Source organism: Octopus sinensis, linkage group LG15 (assembly GCF_006345805.1).
Source record: "Octopus sinensis linkage group LG15, ASM634580v1, whole genome shotgun sequence".
Taxonomy (NCBI): domain Eukaryota; kingdom Metazoa; phylum Mollusca; class Cephalopoda; order Octopoda; family Octopodidae; genus Octopus; species Octopus sinensis.
Window position 1 is genome coordinate 55,533,867 of NC_043011.1, and position 17,878 is coordinate 55,551,744.

Here is a 17,878-nt window from a genome sequence, read left to right on the forward strand (position 1 = left end):
CCAAGCAATCACCATACAATAACATACAGAATTGAGGAGGAGGAGGAGGAGGAGAGAGAGGAAGTAGAAGGGGAGCGACATTGGACTAACAGGCCTGGAATTTATTTACCTCTCAGTACTTATTTCTAACCAATATATGACCAAACTGAAGTCATTATTTAGCATCGTAACCAGTTTGCTGGGCCACTTGTCAAATGGCCAAAATATTAGCCACAACATTTGTCCGTCGTAGTCACTCTCAAACCTGGTGTTTTTATCCTCAGTGTTTAATGCGAGGCAGGGGAATTAAAGTTTGGCATATAAATTGTTGTTTACAACAACAACGACCTTTGATTTTAGTTTTCAAATGCGTTTAGTCATTATCAATGACAAGGACACTTTTACAAAAAGCCGCTGCTGAAGAGGAGTAGCAGTAGGCATGATGGCCGGCCATCGTCAGCCTGTTGGCGCAAGAAGCGCTCCCATACATCTGCCAATCAGACCAAATTGTACTCCTTCAAATTTAATTGCAAGATAGTATCCTTTACAGCTGCAAAGACGAATCTGATGTTTTCAGTATCTGAAATGAGAAAAAAGAAAAAAAATATTTTCTTTAGGATTATATCAAATATAATATAAAGCAAAAAAAAAAAAAATTTCATAAAATAATTCTTACGCTCACCATTTGGAGGAACCAAGCGTCATCTAGAAAAAGAAACTGTTGCAATGATGCAAAATTAGACATGAAAATGGCTAAAAACAAATTCTAATTTGAAAAGATATTAATTAGACAAGAAGACTTTGGGTATAACTTATTAGATTTGAGTTTAGTTCACACAGAGTTTCTCCTCAGCTAAATTCCGCTCAACACATCAGATATTTTGGGAAAGGATTCTTTCCAAAAAAGCTGCAGAGTGGAAATTGAACCTGTAACCAAACCATTTGTCAACAACTAAACTATTCCACAATTTTGGATTTGCTTTACCAAGGTTATTCTACTCAACAATGGTGTGTCTATACTGTTGGTCAATCTGCTGGAAATGGCAGCTAAATTTTCCTCAAATCCCACTCTACCATATCAAAAATGAAAGGACATTCTGACCAATGTAATTCCCTGACTTGAAAAAAGTGGCCATCGTTTACCAAATTAATATCACACAAGAAAGTAGATTTGGCAATATAGGCAAAACAAGTTTTGGAGCTAAGAAGATTGGGTAGAAATGATTTATTTGTATGAAGGACAAGGTTGGAGATGACCAAAGTGTTGACCAAGTGTACAAGAGATGCTAAGCTAAAACAAGTGAAGAAAATGAAGTTCATTTAAATTTGGTGAAAATGTATTTGGTAAAAGAGTGACTAAAAAAATGAATCTAGGATCAAGAACAGAAGAGAATAATTATTTTCTCAGTGATCTTTGGACATCTGACATTAAATGTTGGCATCGGTTGGCAGTGGAGGTCAAGTTCCCCACCAAACACAATCACTTCCTGTTCTTTTGGGGGTTTTTTTTCTGGGTGAGGTGGTGCTACACATGGAAATATATGTACACAAGGATTAGGTTATATTTTTAGTTCTTTGAGCCAAATATGAGGGAAATATAGGCGCAGGAGTGGCTGTGTGGTAAGAAGCTTGCTAACCAACCACATGGTTCCGGGTTCAGTCCCACTGCGTGGCATCTTGGGCAAGTGTCTTCTGCTATAGCCCCGGGCCGACCAATGCCTTGTGAGTGGATTTGGTAGACGGAAACTGAAAGAAGCCTGTCGTATATATGTATATATATATGTATGTGTGTGTGTATATGTTTGTGTGTCTGTGTTTGTCCCTCTAGCATTGCTTGACAACCGATGCTGGTGTGTTTACGTCCCCGTCACTTAGTTGTTTGGCAAAAGAGACCGATAAAATAAGTACTGGGCTTACAAAGAATAAGTCCCGGGGTCGATTTGCTCGACTAAAGGCGGTGCTCCAGCATGGCCGCAGTCAAATGACTGAAACAAGTAAAAGAGTATACAAGGAGTAAATGAACTGATTCACATTATAAACAAATGTAAGATGTCAACAGGAGCAGAAGAAAAAAAGAAAGTCAAATATGTTGGGAATAATAACCAAGCAATCAACATTTTGAGCAGAAGAAAAGCTTTGCTATTTGCTTAAAATATCAACAACTTTGGTTTTTTGTATGAAGAGAAAAAGATTATTTCTGCCAGTTAAGCCGTAACAACAATGGTAAGTCATACAGAGGAGCTCAAAGCAGCACGGAAAACAGGCATTAAATGACGACGATACTTATGGAAATTGGTGTGGAATATCATCATCATTCCCCCATTTTTACATCTGCTTTCCATGTTGGAATGAATCAACAGATGTCCATACAAGGCAATTGATTTGGTATCTATGAATGGATGCTCTTCCTACTACCACAAACCAGTGCAGACTGGGGGGCATTTTCTCAGGGCTTCAATACTAGGCAGGTTGATTACTCCTTGGCAATAAAGAAGGGATCTCATAATCCTGCACTTTCTCTATATATGAGCTATATCAGCCTTCCAGGAGTACATGAAACTGGAACACACGAAGGAGTTTCTCAACACAGAATTACAAAGACAAGATTTGCTGACTTTCTCCAGACCAAGATGTGCTTTGTTATTGTTCTAATATCTTTCCTAGCTACTAAAATATTGAAATATCTCCAATAATTAATAGCTCTAAAATTATCATAACACAAAAACTGAAGCTGTTCTTGGCTTGCTTCTTCAATGTTACTGCCATTTTAACATAATCCTCTAATATTTCCCCGTATTAAACTAAGAGATCTTTATTCCAGAGACTGGAATGCCAACTGAAATTGTATCTTGCCTACTTTTTAATACCAGAAATAAAAGCATGCGGGAGAGACAAAACTGATATGGAAATATAAAATGAATAGGTGAGTGGTGGTAGTTGGAAAAGTGGTGGTCTATGGAAGACACTAATGGCAACAAAAAAAGAAAGAAAAAAAAAGAGTAATGAAGCTAAATTTTCAGCAAAAAGAATGGCAAATTTGCTGTAGAGCAAATCAGCCCAATTAAGTAAGCATGGAGAAATGTTGGCAAGAATGATGATTAGGATAGATGTGTATAGTTCACTTTTGATGGCCTGAGAAAGGGACCCGTCCATAGCTTTTATAAACTCTCCAAGACTGACAGTTATGAGGGATGTTACTGCTTAGTCTGGGTGACACATGAAAGGATATATTGTTTAGTAGAGAAAAATTGGTGGCATCATGAGGAAGAGAGATGATAAAGAGTGAGATCAAAAGAGGGAAAATGCTTAGCAGTTGTAGTAAATCTAACAGACGAGAGAGAGAGAGAGAGAGAGAGAGTTAGTTAGTTCAAACCAAGTAAGCTGGTATGTATAAGGCTATTTACATTAAATAATTAAAAAAAAAAAAAAGGTTGCAGCTGTTTAGAAGTATTTTCTTGCATTGTTCTTGTATGAAGATTAATCTTAGGATTGCCCCGTTATATTTAGGAGTGACATAATCTGAAGGCCAAGGACACTGATCTAAATGTTTAACAACCCCACATCTGTCAAGATAATATTATAAAATCTCCAATTACTAAATCAACGTCACTGTGAAATAAAAAGCTAAGTGCAGGAACCAATTGTAATTTGTTAATCCTGTGAAAATGTTGAAGCTGCTGACTGGCTTTCAGAACCATCAAATTGCAACAATAGTCTAAGTCTGCAATCATTTAACAAGCACCACTTGTAAATAATGTTAGGAGTAAACAGTGAAAAGTGCTATTGAGATTAGTGTCGTCAGTGTAAGTCTAATAGCTTTATACACTCACTCCAAACAAATCATAGCATATAATAATCTTCAAAATAAGGTCTGGCTTTCAGAGAGACCCAAAATAAAATGTACAGAGTTCTATGCCCAATGTAGACTCTGCGGCATATAAAGCAGATATTATTCAACAAATGAAAAAAAAAAAAAAAAAAAAAAAAAAAGAACAACCAACAACAACAACCCATTTTTGGTCATAAAAAACTAAATATGTCAGCTGCAAAGATTATTTTACAAGATGGTATCAAAAAGTTCCCAGACTAGTTTTGTAGTGCACCACCAGATGGCAGCACACAGTGAGAGCTAGCAGTGACCTTCATGAGGCAGCGTGCTGAGTGACATCACTGCGTTTACTTTGCAAGTTGTGAAATTTGTGTGCTTGTGATCGTGTGTGTGTGTATGCTGTAGTCTGTGATTTTTGTCATGGAGAGGAAGTTGGAACAAAGAGCCAGTGTGAAATTTTGTGTTACACTTGGGAAGTCTGCTACAAAGACACACTGAGCATGCCTCGGCAAGCTTATGGCGACAAGGCGATGGGTCGTATGCAATGTTTTGAGTGGCAAGGGAGCCTCAAAAGCTGAAGAACGTCCCTGGAAGATGATGAACAATCTGGAAGACCTGCCATGAGTGTCATCCTTGGAAATGTGGGGAAAATTCATGAAGACCATCAGAGGACAACAATGCTTTGAAGTGTTTGAGGGAGGGCATTCGGTAAGAGCAACTGGATCTGTAGAGCGTGAAGAATTGAATTCTTCATGACGGCAATGCCCCCTATCACCAAGCTCTCCTGGCCCATGAGTTTCTTGCCAAAAACAACATGGTACCAGTTCTGCACCCACCTTATTTGCTAGATTTAGCACCGGTGGACTTCCATCGCTCCCCCAAAATGCAAATGCAGCTTAAAGGTTGTCGTTTGAACACCATTGTCAAGATGAAGAGTGAATCAGAGAAGGTTTTTAACAGAAAATGACTTCCAAGTTGGATTCCAAAAGCAGCAGAGGAACACTGGCACCAGTGTATTGCTGCACAAGGTCACAATTTCAAAGGAGATGAAGTTAAAATTTAGGTAAATAAGTTATTGTTTATTAAACATAACTAGTCCGGGAACTTTTTTTTATACCACGTCGTATGTAGCAAGAATGGAAGTTCACAGAATTGATACAATTATAAAGACTAACCTTGAGAGGGATATGTAAAAATCTCAACTGATGCCACCAATGAACACAACAGGTGATACCTTTACACTAGATACAACTAATTATTCTTTAGTATTCAATACTAATAAACTAATCATTAGTATTAGTTCATCAATACCAAAACTCAGATGAGATATATTTATGGTTGTATACCAGGAGCTACCTGGAGACAAGTTACCACAAAACTAGTTTAAGAAAATAAAACTAAAGCTGTATATTGAAACCTGAGACAAAGCATTGACGTAGATCAATGTGAGAAGATTGTATTCAGGCTGCTTGGGGATTGTAAGAGTGAAGCCATAGAAAAGAGGCAAACAGAAGAGGTATAAAATATTTAGAGTTTATAAACCGTTCAAAAGTAAAATAATTTGGTTTGCCAAGAAGAACCTAACATTTCAGCTATAACACCCCACTAGAGAAATATAGGAAAGACAGTTGTACACTAAGTTGTTATCTCACGGAAAATCTATTGCAATTTTGAAGTGTTTACACTGATGGGAATATTTGTAGTTGTTTAACTGACAGCCATTCTAGTCAGGGAATATGTTGCTATGCAGTCGTCGTGTATTTTCTCATAAATCTTTTTTCTTTTCTTAATGAGTCAATCCCTGTGATAAATATCTCATTGGATCAAGGTATATCCGGGACTAAACAACCACAACCAGTTGTTCTTCAAAGACTAATCTCATCATCAAAAGCATTGCAGCCTTTCTGATTGTCAAATTTTCAGTTTTGCACAATTCTATGTGCTCACTGTTATTTTTTTGTTTAAAGATGGCTGGTGTGATTATTTTGCAGCTATTTCCCGTAGATTGTGTGCAACGAGTTGAGGCTTGAAGAGAATCACTGGAGGCGGAGTGAGAAACCCTCCTACTGTTTTATTTCACTCCATGGCACAGAGTTTACAAAAAGATCTTTCTCTTCCTCCCAGAGAACCAACTGCTGCAAGAACAGATTGTTTTACACAACTCAAATGAATCATATGGAACCATTATCTATTACAAAACATTTAACCCACGGTAACAAGGAGAACTTACAGATAACATTCTGGGGGTAAGTGAAATGATCACCACAAGCTGAAGTATTGATGCTTTGAGTGTTTAAGTAGCAACTAGAAAGGAAGAAGACTATTCTGTGATATGAACTCCAAGAAGATATCTAGCTGCACGCACACACACAAACACACACTCACTCACATATGCAAAAGAAAGTGTGCAGAAAAGAAGGCCACACCTGATAGTCATGAAAATACGATAGTTTATAGCTATTGGTTAGCTTGATGTTAAGTAACTAAATCATGTAAATTCAAAACGACAAACTGCTCCAATCTAGAGCAAATCTTATTATTAGCTGCTGTTAACAGAGTTCCTCTTTTCCATTAAAGCTTTATGCAACTTGTATTGGAATGTTAAATCTTACTTCAAGACTTGTGAGCCAAGTATTAAGAGAAGTTTTTAATTAAGAATAAACCTCTTTAATTAACACTGGTTGCTCAGTAGTTGGGAAGTCTTTTAGAAAACAATATGTTTGTACAAGCAACATAGAAGCGATCAGCAAAGTGTGACTTGGTAATGAGTTCAGTGAGGTAATCCGTGTGCAGAGGTAGGTGGTCGTTAGAGACCGGTTCTCGTCCTTTCCTCTTTGTTATATTTCTCCAAACCATAACAGAGGAGTTTAAGACCAGTTGTCCACGAGGAATTCTGTGTCCTGGTGATCTAGCAGCTGATATTGTGGAAGATTTAGAGAAGGAATTCCAGACATAGAAAGAAAATCTTTTGGGGAACTATTACCAATGCAAGCAACAAAGTGAAGGACAGAGTTGTATGCTGCTGCTTGTGTACAAGGTGTGTTGTTGAATGGTAATGAGACATGGCTACTGAATGGAGATGATGGGTGAAAGTTGGGGAAAAAAAATGAAGCAAGAACACATGTTGGATGTTTAATGTTAGTATGGATGAATGATGAGGGACAGGTGAGCCAAGGGAAAAACTAGATACAAAAAAAAAAAAAAAATCACAAGAGTGAAGAGGACTGCACTGGTATGGACAAGTAATGTGTATGGATCATGAGATATGAGTAAAGAAATATCTGGAGGTCCAAATGGAAGGAAACTATGAAAGAAGACTAAGACCCATGGAGGAGTAGTGAAAGCTGATCACAGGATGTTGAGCCTGAACAAGAACGGTTATTTTTGTAAATGTTGAAATGAAACAAATATCAATGGCTTTCTACCAAAATCTTCAATGTCAAAAAACCATCAAAAATATTTTTCTATCCTTCATAAAAAATATTCACAAAAAGAAATTCTTTAGACAAGAATTTCTTCCCACAAACCACCTGATAATACAATTGCTATTCTCGTCGTTGCTGTTACTAAACATTAAAATTACCGTTTTTAATATGATTTAATTTTTAAACAAAGCAAAATGTATGACAAATCCTTATTAAAATTTGTTTGCTTAATTTGTTATTTTTAAAGATGTTCTTTAAAGATATTCTGGCCTGAATCCTTTCATACTGCTCGTATCTGTTATATAAAATTAATCCCAGATTAAGTTAGGAATCCATTTTAAAATTAAGTAAAAATTAAATTTAGTCTTGATAAACTCAAAAGTTTAGTTAACATTTTAACTAATTTCAACATTTATCTCTCAATATTTATTTCTCTTTATTTCTGATATTTTTGAAGATAAAATGTTATGCTAATCGTTTACGATAGCAACCCTAGTTTTAAAAAGAAAAGTGTACTGTCAGTTCTACATCCAATTTACCATTTAGCATCTTTGCTACTGTTTACAAAAGTAACCAAACAGTTCTAATCACCCAAATTTGCTTCTATTTCACTATCAGCTCTCAATTACTTAATAGAACTTATTTATTTGAGGCCAGAACAGTTGAGTTTTCAAAGATTAAATTCATTAGTTTATAATACTGTGTGTGTGTATAATCAGGTGATCGACCAGACTATTAGATGTTATACATCGCTGGTCACAATGCACTTTGCATTGCTTTAGCTTTTGAACAATGCCACCCCACTGTCTAGGCAAGCAGGCTAACACTCCTGATTGGAAGGCCAATCTGTTGCAGGTTATCATCTATTTGCAGCTGAGTAGAGTGGAGCAATGTGAAATTAAATCTTTTCCTCAAAATCACAACACACCATTTGACCTGGGAGTGGAACCCATGATCGAGTGGCCATGAGTGCAATGCCCTAACCCCTATATATTACTATAATATATATGGTATTATTTCGCTGTGTGTGTGTGTGTGTGTGTGTATATTTTTGTACCAACAGTCTTATGAAGCTAATTTTACCTGACACAACGTATTTAAACATTTTGCTCAAAATAACTTGTTATATTCTAGTTGCATCTAATTCTCTAAACATGAACAGTTTGCAGGATACCAAATTTTTTTCACATTACATTAAGCAAGCACCAAAATGGGATAAATTTTAGCACCAATATTTAGGGAAGCTAATTTCTAATTAATGGGTATTTGGTTCTTAAAAATAAAAACAGCTGGGAAAGAGCCACAAAGTTTGGAGGTTACTACAAAACATCAGATCTAAACATAAAAAGGAACATTGTATATACAAATTTCAACAATAGGATTTTGCAATGTTTGTGCATCTTTGAAGTTACAAAGACTAAAATCTAAAAGCATTAACTCAAATACCATAATTATATTGTACTAAGGGAAATATGTTGTATTTTGGAAACCGGATCTGTAGTTGAAAGCCAGGAATAGAAATGTCAGTCACATTTCTTCACAATTATGACAGAGGAAACTATTTCTGAGCTGGCGAGGTGAACAGCGAAGGGAGACAACTGTGCTGGCTGCTACTATTCTCCTAGTTTTTATTTTTTTGTGCTTTTCTCACATACCTGTTGCACAAGTATAATGGTAATAAAGCATTTTTTCCTTATCTTCATTGAGGTCCATGTAACAATTCATCATGTACTCTCGGGCAGCCATATAATCACACTTGGGCCCTGAAATCAGATGAGTACAGATGATGTGTGAAATGAGGAATATTAACAAGACATACCTGTTGCACATGTGAAATGACTATATATAATTTTATCAGGATCTGGGTTTAAATCAACAAACATTCGCAATATGAATTCTCTGGCAGCTTGTGCATCTTTCTTTGGACCTGAAATCAAAGTTTGGGAAGCAGTTAGATAATAATAATAAAAAAAAACCAGTTAAAAACACTGAAGTATTAGAAAGGCACTAAAAAATTAAGGAAATATCTTAAAATTGAAAAATTCTACCAAAACAATGTTTCTTAGTTCAATAATTCTTCTGGGTTTCATTTTGAATCAAACATCTATTAGAATTTCTTTTGGAACCTTGTGTTCAATTCTCTCTATTTGGCAGTACATGTGTCAGATCTTTTCTTTCCATCATTGTAATTCAGATTCAAGTAAAGAGTTGTCCAAATTTACTAGTTTAGAACAATAATTTCCGTATAAAGACAAAATTACATTCTTTGATTTCCATATCTTACATTCATCTTTTGATCCACGGCAAAATGTTTCCATACTTCAGCAGGGAAATAAGTTTCTTGGATAATAACGAGAGCAGAAACATGAAAAGATGTGAATTCTTAAAAATAAATACTGCAAATACTGATATTTAGCTGCACATGGATTTAGTTGCTTTTACAAAGAGAGATCTACTCAAAAAGTTCCTTTCATTTGACCAAAATAATCTAAAGAATATTACCAGCATCACTTACGTAAATATTTAGATTGCTGTTACATTAAAATTCCATATGGTTACACTGGTTTTACAGAAAATGATACTCCTTAAAGTTGGCACTGCTTTCAATGAAAGCCAATAGTCATTAAGTTGTATCTCTATAATTTTATTAGGTATCGGGTTCTGTTCTAATTGAATTGAGTATCAAGTAGAGTTAAGTTTCAACCTCAATTTTACCATAATGGCAACTACCACCTACTTTAGTAGTTTTTCTGCTCAGAACTTACTATTTGCAGACTGCAAATTATTTAGATATTTGTTTTGAGATAAGTTTTCTCTTTGTGGATCAAGTTTCATCTAAACCATTTTCTTACAGCAGCATTAAACCACTGAATGATAATTGAGAATGAGGAAACCAAGGACTGCACAGTTGGGGGTGTGAGCATACTGAGAGTACTGAGGGAGGGCAAGAGATGAGCCAGAGGTTACTCATTTGCTCTTCTAATTATTATATAGGCTTCATACGATTTAAAAACTGTAACTTTTCACTGTTTAGCCGGCCACAACACCTATCAACTGATTCTTTCTGACTGACTCCCTTTTCTCTTTAACTGAGGCCTCTATTTGGGCAAATTTCAGACAATTATTAACTTCAGAGTGTGGAGCTTTGCTATAAATGAATAAATGAAATTTTTTGCTATGACATACAACAAGGGAGTAAGCTTGGGATTACTCAAATCCAGAGCAGGTTTGTACCAGGAATTGCCAAAACAATGTAAAATAGTTTTGGCAATTCCAATAATAATAATAATAATCACTAGTGCCAATGTGTTATCAGTGTTTGCCCTTTCTTTAGATTACAGACATTATCAGCAAGGAATCCCCTATATGAAGAACAACTGGGTTCCTTTATCTGTATAAGATTTAACCTCATGACAGAATATTCTAACTTAAGAACAACAGTACAATACTAGTCCAGGAAAACACTACGAGATGTCTAAAACTAAGGATAACTGTTTAGAGATGAAAACGTTATTGAATATCTTTATGGGAAATTTTAGATTCTACACTCACTCTCTCTGCTAAGACCAAACTGTCTCTCAGAGTTTAAAGTCTTCATTAAACAATTTAGTAATTTGCAATTTTTTGGTCAAATAGAATTTTCATTATAGAATTTCCAGAATGTTAAACTGGATTGATATAAGAGCTCAGAGTTGATAATTTAGCTGGATGTTTTATGAATATTTACAAACATTAATAACCATTGCCTATAATATTTCATCAATTTTACAATCTGGAATCTTGAGGGTTAGAGATAGTATTTAAAACATATTAAACTCTCACATTCATTGATAGCAACATTGAACTTGACAATGTGGAGAACTAAAACTGTTAAAAAAAAGAAAGAAAGATCCATCAATAACATGTACATCAACAATATTTGTACATTTTTAGAACTGAAAATACCAGGTGTAGTTTATATAAAAAATTTTCACCCATTCTCATCAAAGCACAAGATAATTCAATGTCAACCAAAAAGGTAATTAGAATGTCCCCACATTCCAATATAGTAGAGAGAGGAGAATGAAATTCTTAATTTGTACTATAGTAAAAGAAACCATATTTCAAGTCATTTGCAAGTAATTTGAGGATCCTAGAAACGATTTTTAATAATTATTTATATTGAGCTTTAGTGTCTGCATTTTATTGTAATATCCAACCTAGTAACCTTGCATTTCTATGTGCACAAAGACTGCATATTCTCGAAGCTTTAAACTTTCTGATGGTAAATACAACAGGAACACTTGCCATGGTTAGAAAAAAAAAAAAAGGGAAAAACAAAGCATTAAAAAATGTCTGAGGACTGAGGAAGCATGGATAATATCCCAGTGTTCAGTTGGTACTTCTTTGACTGATTCTGAAAGGATGAAACCAACCAAATTTGAACTCAGAAGAAAAAAGCAAAATGCTGATAACCTTCTGCCGGGTGTGCAAACTATTCTGTCAGCTTGCCACTTTAGTCATAATGATAACTTGTAATATACAGGCACAAGGCCAGAAACTTGGGGGGAGGTTTTTAATCGATTTCACTGACACCAGTACATGACTGGTACTTTATTTCATTGGCATTTGAAGAATGGAAGAAGTTGACCCACCCAGGATATAAAGAGTTGGAACTAATATCACAAAGCATTTTTTCTGATGCTCTAATGATTCTAGTATTTGGCTATCTTAATAACATTAAATGTAGTTCTGTCGCTGCTTAAAATTAGCAGAATGTTCATGGCTGTTACACCTATGATGATTGATCTGCTCATTTAGAGCAGACCTGTTGTCAATAACAACAAGCAATCTGATACTGAAATATTTGGGGGACAATTTAACTTTCAAATGGAAATCACTTCACAACAAAGCGTTTCTTGTTTCTACTTCACTGCATGATACAGAAGCAAAGTTATTTTCTATATTGTATGTATGAGTGTATCTGCATGTGTGTAGGTTTGTGTCTGTCTGTTTTCACCAAATTAAAAATTGATGTTGTGTTCCTTTATATCCTGTAACTTAATCAGTTTGACATCATCGTTTAACGTCCGCTTTCCATGTTAGCATGGGTTGGACGGTTCGACTGGGATCTGGGAAGCCAGGAGGCTGCACCAGGCCCAGTCTGATCTGGCAGTGTTTCTACAGCTGGATGCCCTTCCTAATGCCAACCACCCCATGAATGTAGTGGGTGCTTTTTACGTTCCACAGGCACGGAGGGCCAGTCGAGGTGGCGCTGGCAATGGCCATGTTCGGATGGTTCTTTTACGTGCCACCGGCATTGGTATCACAACTGCAATTTCCATTGATTTTTGATCGATTTCGATTTCACTTGCCTCAACGACCACTTTTCCATGCATGCATGAATTGGGTAGAATTCATTGAAGTAAGTTTTCTATGGCCAGATACCCTCCTTGCAGTCAACCCACACCTGTTACCAAGCAAGGTAATATTTCCCTTCCATGACCAGATATGTTGTTTTTTTATGGAAGACTAGAAACGAACAACACTGCTTGTATGACAGTGCCACTCATTTACGATTATTATGTGATGCCAAGACAAGGAGACACGAACACAAATACACGTCTCATAATAAATATCAGAGGTGATATGACCAGTAAAAGAATAAAGTAGCTTAGGTTTTGTCAAAGCCAATATTTGGAAATTTTATATTTTTCTAAGTACATTGAAACAATGATAAATGGAATGAATATATAATAGGGAGGTATTACAAACAAATCCAGAATATTAAGATATAAAATATAACTTTGATTAATTTCCTTTTCCCTCCCCCATTACAATTGAAACGTTTACTTCTTCTATTAGCAAAAACATAGCCACCTTAGAAACATTACTATTTATTTAAACCAACCAAATCTCACCTTGTTCATAGTTAACTGAAAACATGTATCATCATGCAAAAAAATTTTCTGAGTTCCATAATTCCCATGTTGGCCATTCAGACAGCCCACACTTCAACCCTTAAGCATTCAAATTACTGTCAAATGCAACATTTATTCACATTATTTTGAATTAATCATGCATTATCTTGTAGCTTTGAGATTTTAATAAAGTGATCGTAGTAATGTAGGTGTGGCTGTGTGGTAAGTAGCTTGCTTAACAACCACATGGTTCCGGGTTCAGTCCCACTGTGTGGCACCTTGGGCAAGTGTCTTCTACTATAGCCTTGGGCTGACCAAAGCCTTGTGAGTGGATTTGGTAGATGGAAATTGAAAGAAGCCCGTCGTATATATGTATATATATATATGTATGTGTGTCTGTATTTGTACCCCTAACATTGCTTGACCACCGATGCTGGTGTGTTTACATCCCCGTAACTTAGTGGTTCTGCAAAAAGTGACCGATAGATAGAATAAGTACTAGGCTTACAAAGAATAAGTCCTGGGGGTCGATTTGCTCGACTAAAGGCAGTGCTCCAGCATGGCCACAGTCACATGATTGAAACAGGTAAAAGAGAATATTTTGGCTGGATCTAGCCGATTTAAATGCTAAAGGAGTAATTCATAATTTCCTTCTTTGGGCCCAACTCTTAGCATCATATGAACATGGGATTATAATTATATATATATGTAGTACACACACACAACATAGTTTGGGTATTTTAAAACCTGGCAGAGATTATCCCCTATAGGTCTGAACAAAGTCAATTTCTTCCAGGAAAAAAGAGAAAATTAGAAGGATTGATCCCAAAACTGGCCTGGAGTGCAAAAAGTAAATTTGACTTTGGCAGGTTTTGAACTCAAAATGCAGAGAGCTGGAACACACAGCCTTAAGCATTCTATTCAATGCTCTAATGACTGCAATCTCTTTACATAACATATTCACTCCAAATTTAACTGAACTGGAAATACATTTGAACAAATTAGTCATTTACTATGCAATGTAAACTACTAAATATTTTACAGTCTTTTGAACAAAACTGTGTGTATTTGTGAAATACTCCATATGTGCCACATGTGACTCGGGAGTAAAAGAGCTGACAGTTTTTGCGAAGGAAACAGGAGCACCTAAACGACTCATTTCATATTGCCATTTACCCATACAATAATTGTTAGGCCTTTAATGTTGATTGTTGTAGAAATTTAGTCAATATTTCCATCAGAGATTAGGTGGTTTCACAAGTGTTTGGCTAACTCACACAAAGCTAGAGATAATGAATATAATGAACCGTTTTTGGCATCATTTAGGGGGATCGGAATTGTGTCTTCATGTTTGAACTTGTATGGTCAATAATTTTACATGAAACTAGGAAAAAATCAAATATTTTCAATAAAAACATTGTCAATGAAATATTTAACCCTTTCGTTACTGTATTTATTTTGAGATGCTCTGTGTTTCTTTCAATTACTTTAAATATAACAAAGAATTTAGTAAAATAACTTAGTTATCATTAAGCTAGTGTTAGGAATATAAATTGTGACTAAGGCTTGGTGGAATATTTTAATTCAAAACTTATGAAAACAAGACATTTTACCACAGAGCCAGAGCCGGTTTTGGCCGGGTTAGTAACAAAAGGGTTAAGTTATATAAATTAAAACAAACTTGATGTGACAGCAGATCTAATAAGAAATCAGCTAGAATTTCCAATGTTGACAGTTTTGTTTACATTTGTCATTAAACTATAATGAATGGGGAAGAGAAAAAATCAAAGGAAAATCTTTTTTTTTTAAACTTTACTACTCATATTATCCTTATTTATAAAACTAACGCAATATGTAAAAATAAAATCTAACACAGAATAAAATTACCAATCTATTGACTACAAAATGCACTTGCATCGGTTTTTTTTTTGTTTTTGTTTTTACTCACCATCATAGTCAGGAAAATAATCAGCAAGATGAGATGTCATGATTTTTTCCTCTAACAAATCTTTCTTATTTAAAAAGAGAATAACCGAGGAGTTTTGAAACCATGGATAAGTAATAATTGTCCGGAACAAAGCTTTTGATTCTTCCATTCGGTTCTGGAAAGGTAAGAGAAAAAAATTAAGATTCAAGATTCACAAAGTCTTCAATTTTTTTGTTTGTTTGCAAAACAAGGAGCAATAGTCAAGTGTCAAAATCTAATGGATAATTATGAAAAATTAAATTTTCTATTTTCTCCTTAAAATGGGGATAAAAAGAAAACATATCAATTGAAAAAGGAGTTAAAAAGAAACATTTTTTAGCACATCTTTAAGAAAGAGATTTACAGAGTCAGTCTACAGTTATTCAAGTGACAACTTGTAACCAAAACACAACATGGACGGAAGTGAAATTCAGAGTCGTAATGACAAAGTTGACACAAGACTAAAGAAATGCAACCAAATACTACAAATTATATACACCTGAAGGGTTTCTGCTTAGATTTTGTTAACCAAATTTCACTCACCCAGAGTTTGAATTTGCTCAAAGTGCCATGCAGTAAGACAGAACTCTCAACCAAGTGATCATTGCAAATCAAATCCATATGGCTATAAACTCATATATATATATATATATTATGTATGAAGCACACAAAACAATATATTAAAGAAGAGCTATATCAACAGTTCTTCATCTTCAGTGTTAGAATGAAATTACAAAGCAATAAAGTACCACAAACAATACAATGACATCCCAATACAGTGGCCAACTCGGAAAGTTTTTTAAAATTTGCTTTTATGGTTTGGTCTGAGGAGGAAGTGCAACACCCATGATCATTCTTAGAAACTCCTACATTGGTGAGTAGAATGGAGGAGGAGACTATCCTCAGGCTAGACATTTTTTTTTTTATAGAGTGGATTCTGCTAAAGATCCTCAAGGGCTCAGCAATAATGTGATGGATTACAGACAACCTCCTCATTGCCTACTGAAATGTAAACACCAAAATTAACTTTTTCACACCAAAAATTAAATATTAATAAACAATGATGAAGTTTTACTGAAGAGGAACTGGGGATGATTACATTTGTGCAGCATTTCTCAAAGGTTTTAACAAAATAAATAAAAAAGGTACCAAGTAACAATATAAACAGTGAGAAACTTAGTCTGACAAAAGTTATTGGTACACTAAATTTTATGTATATTCTATCATAATAAATACATTGCAATATCACAGAGTTCAAATCCTATGAAGGCCAACTTTGCATTTCATCCTTTCAGGGTCAATGATTAAAGTATCAGCCAAATGTTGGTGTCCCCCTACCCTCTCCAACTATCACAGCCTGAATGTTCTGCAGGTTCAAAGGATGAAAAGTCAAGCAGATGTCCACGTCTGCTTTCGTCTATAGGGACATCTAAAACCATTAATAAAAACATGGGACATCATGATATCAAGCTGTCTTAGATTGATTGCTGTAGTATTTTCCAACCCAACCAAATCTGTAATTAGAAACTTATTTCAATTTCTTCAAGTCAAATACCTCAATACTATACTTTCTCTTTGTGTTAGTATCAAACAATTCACTGGGTCTGTGATAGTGCAAGAGCCGCACCATACAAGCTGTGTGAATATGTGCATACTTTACAGTGACATACTATGTATTTGATGTACACTCCTGAGAAAGAAGCCATTAACAAGCATGTAATAAAAATTTATATATTTTTTTCAACATAGCTCATTATCTTTTACTGTCACAAAAAGCTTACTGATTCTACAGCCACCAACATGTTATATAAACTATAGTTAGATGTATAGAAATACTGTTATATATAACATATTTGATGTACACACCTTAGAAAGAAAACACTAACAAGCATGTAATAAAAATTTATATATATATATATATTTTTTTAACATACCTCATTATCTGATTCCACCAGGACCTGATCATATTCACTTAAGGCTACTAAAAACATGATGGACGTAACATTTTCAAAGCAATGAATCCACTTTCGTCTCTCTGATCGCTGCCCACCAACATCAACCATTCTAGAAAAGAAGATAATTTAAAGCCATGTACAAGTTTTGTTTGTTTTTGGTTTGAAATTAAGCTCATCAAAATGTAATTCAACACAGACCGTTCCACATTGTTATTAACTGAATGATTGTACCAAAACATTCAATTTCTTATTCTAAATCATATTTCCTCATTGAGGTTTTATTTTATATAAAAGTGTGATCCAAATAACTTTTTCTAAAAATATGCCATTTCTACTTAAGGAACATTTGTTTGTAGATTATCTTCGAATTCAGTCTATTCAATGTCTTTTACATATACTAAACAATATTTTCCCACAGCAAATTTTCTTTTCTTTTAAAGAAAACTAGAGATTGTTTGTCTCTCAAGTTAACTTGACCAGTTAATTTCTCTGCTCATTCAGGAAGTCCTCTGTATCCATGGTTTAGCATTTTGCTTCTCAAAAATGCATTACATAATTGAATTTTCACACAGAAAACCTTTAATAAAAACAACCCCCAATTCCATACACTTCCTCTATCCATTCTGTACTAGTTCTATATGATGCTGTTAGCTGCTAATTTTTAAACTCACCAAAGCAAGGGGTAGTTTAAGAATATAACAAAGGTCAACTTGAACTGCTAAGACGTAAAAAGTGACTAATGTGTTTAGGACATTTAAGTAAGGTTTGAAATGAAAAGTTAAATATTTTGAAAATCATTTATTGACAAGTTACCGATAGATTTT

General features: G+C 34.9%; 1 protein-coding gene across 2 annotated transcripts in view; it reads right to left on the reverse strand.

Annotated features, from left to right (window-relative positions):
- Nucleotides 1-257: 257 nt before the first annotated feature.
- Nucleotides 258-17,878, reverse strand: part of LOC115219757 (guanine nucleotide-binding protein G(q) subunit alpha) — a 65,424-nt gene continuing 47,803 nt past the window's right edge. The window contains exons 6-9 of one of the 2 annotated variants that reach the window (XM_036509780.1): nucleotides 17,034-17,163; nucleotides 15,082-15,235; nucleotides 8,889-8,996; nucleotides 258-559 (exon numbers count right to left, since the gene is read on the reverse strand). In XM_036509780.1, the coding sequence (XP_036365673.1) occupies nucleotides 477-559; nucleotides 8,889-8,996; nucleotides 15,082-15,235; nucleotides 17,034-17,163 (475 nt within the window). In that variant the 3' untranslated portion in view covers nucleotides 258-476. Of the gene's footprint in view, nucleotides 560-8,888; nucleotides 8,997-9,052; nucleotides 9,161-15,081; nucleotides 15,236-17,033; nucleotides 17,164-17,878 lie in introns of both variants that reach the window. The other variant, XM_029789999.2, reaches the window with a different exon arrangement.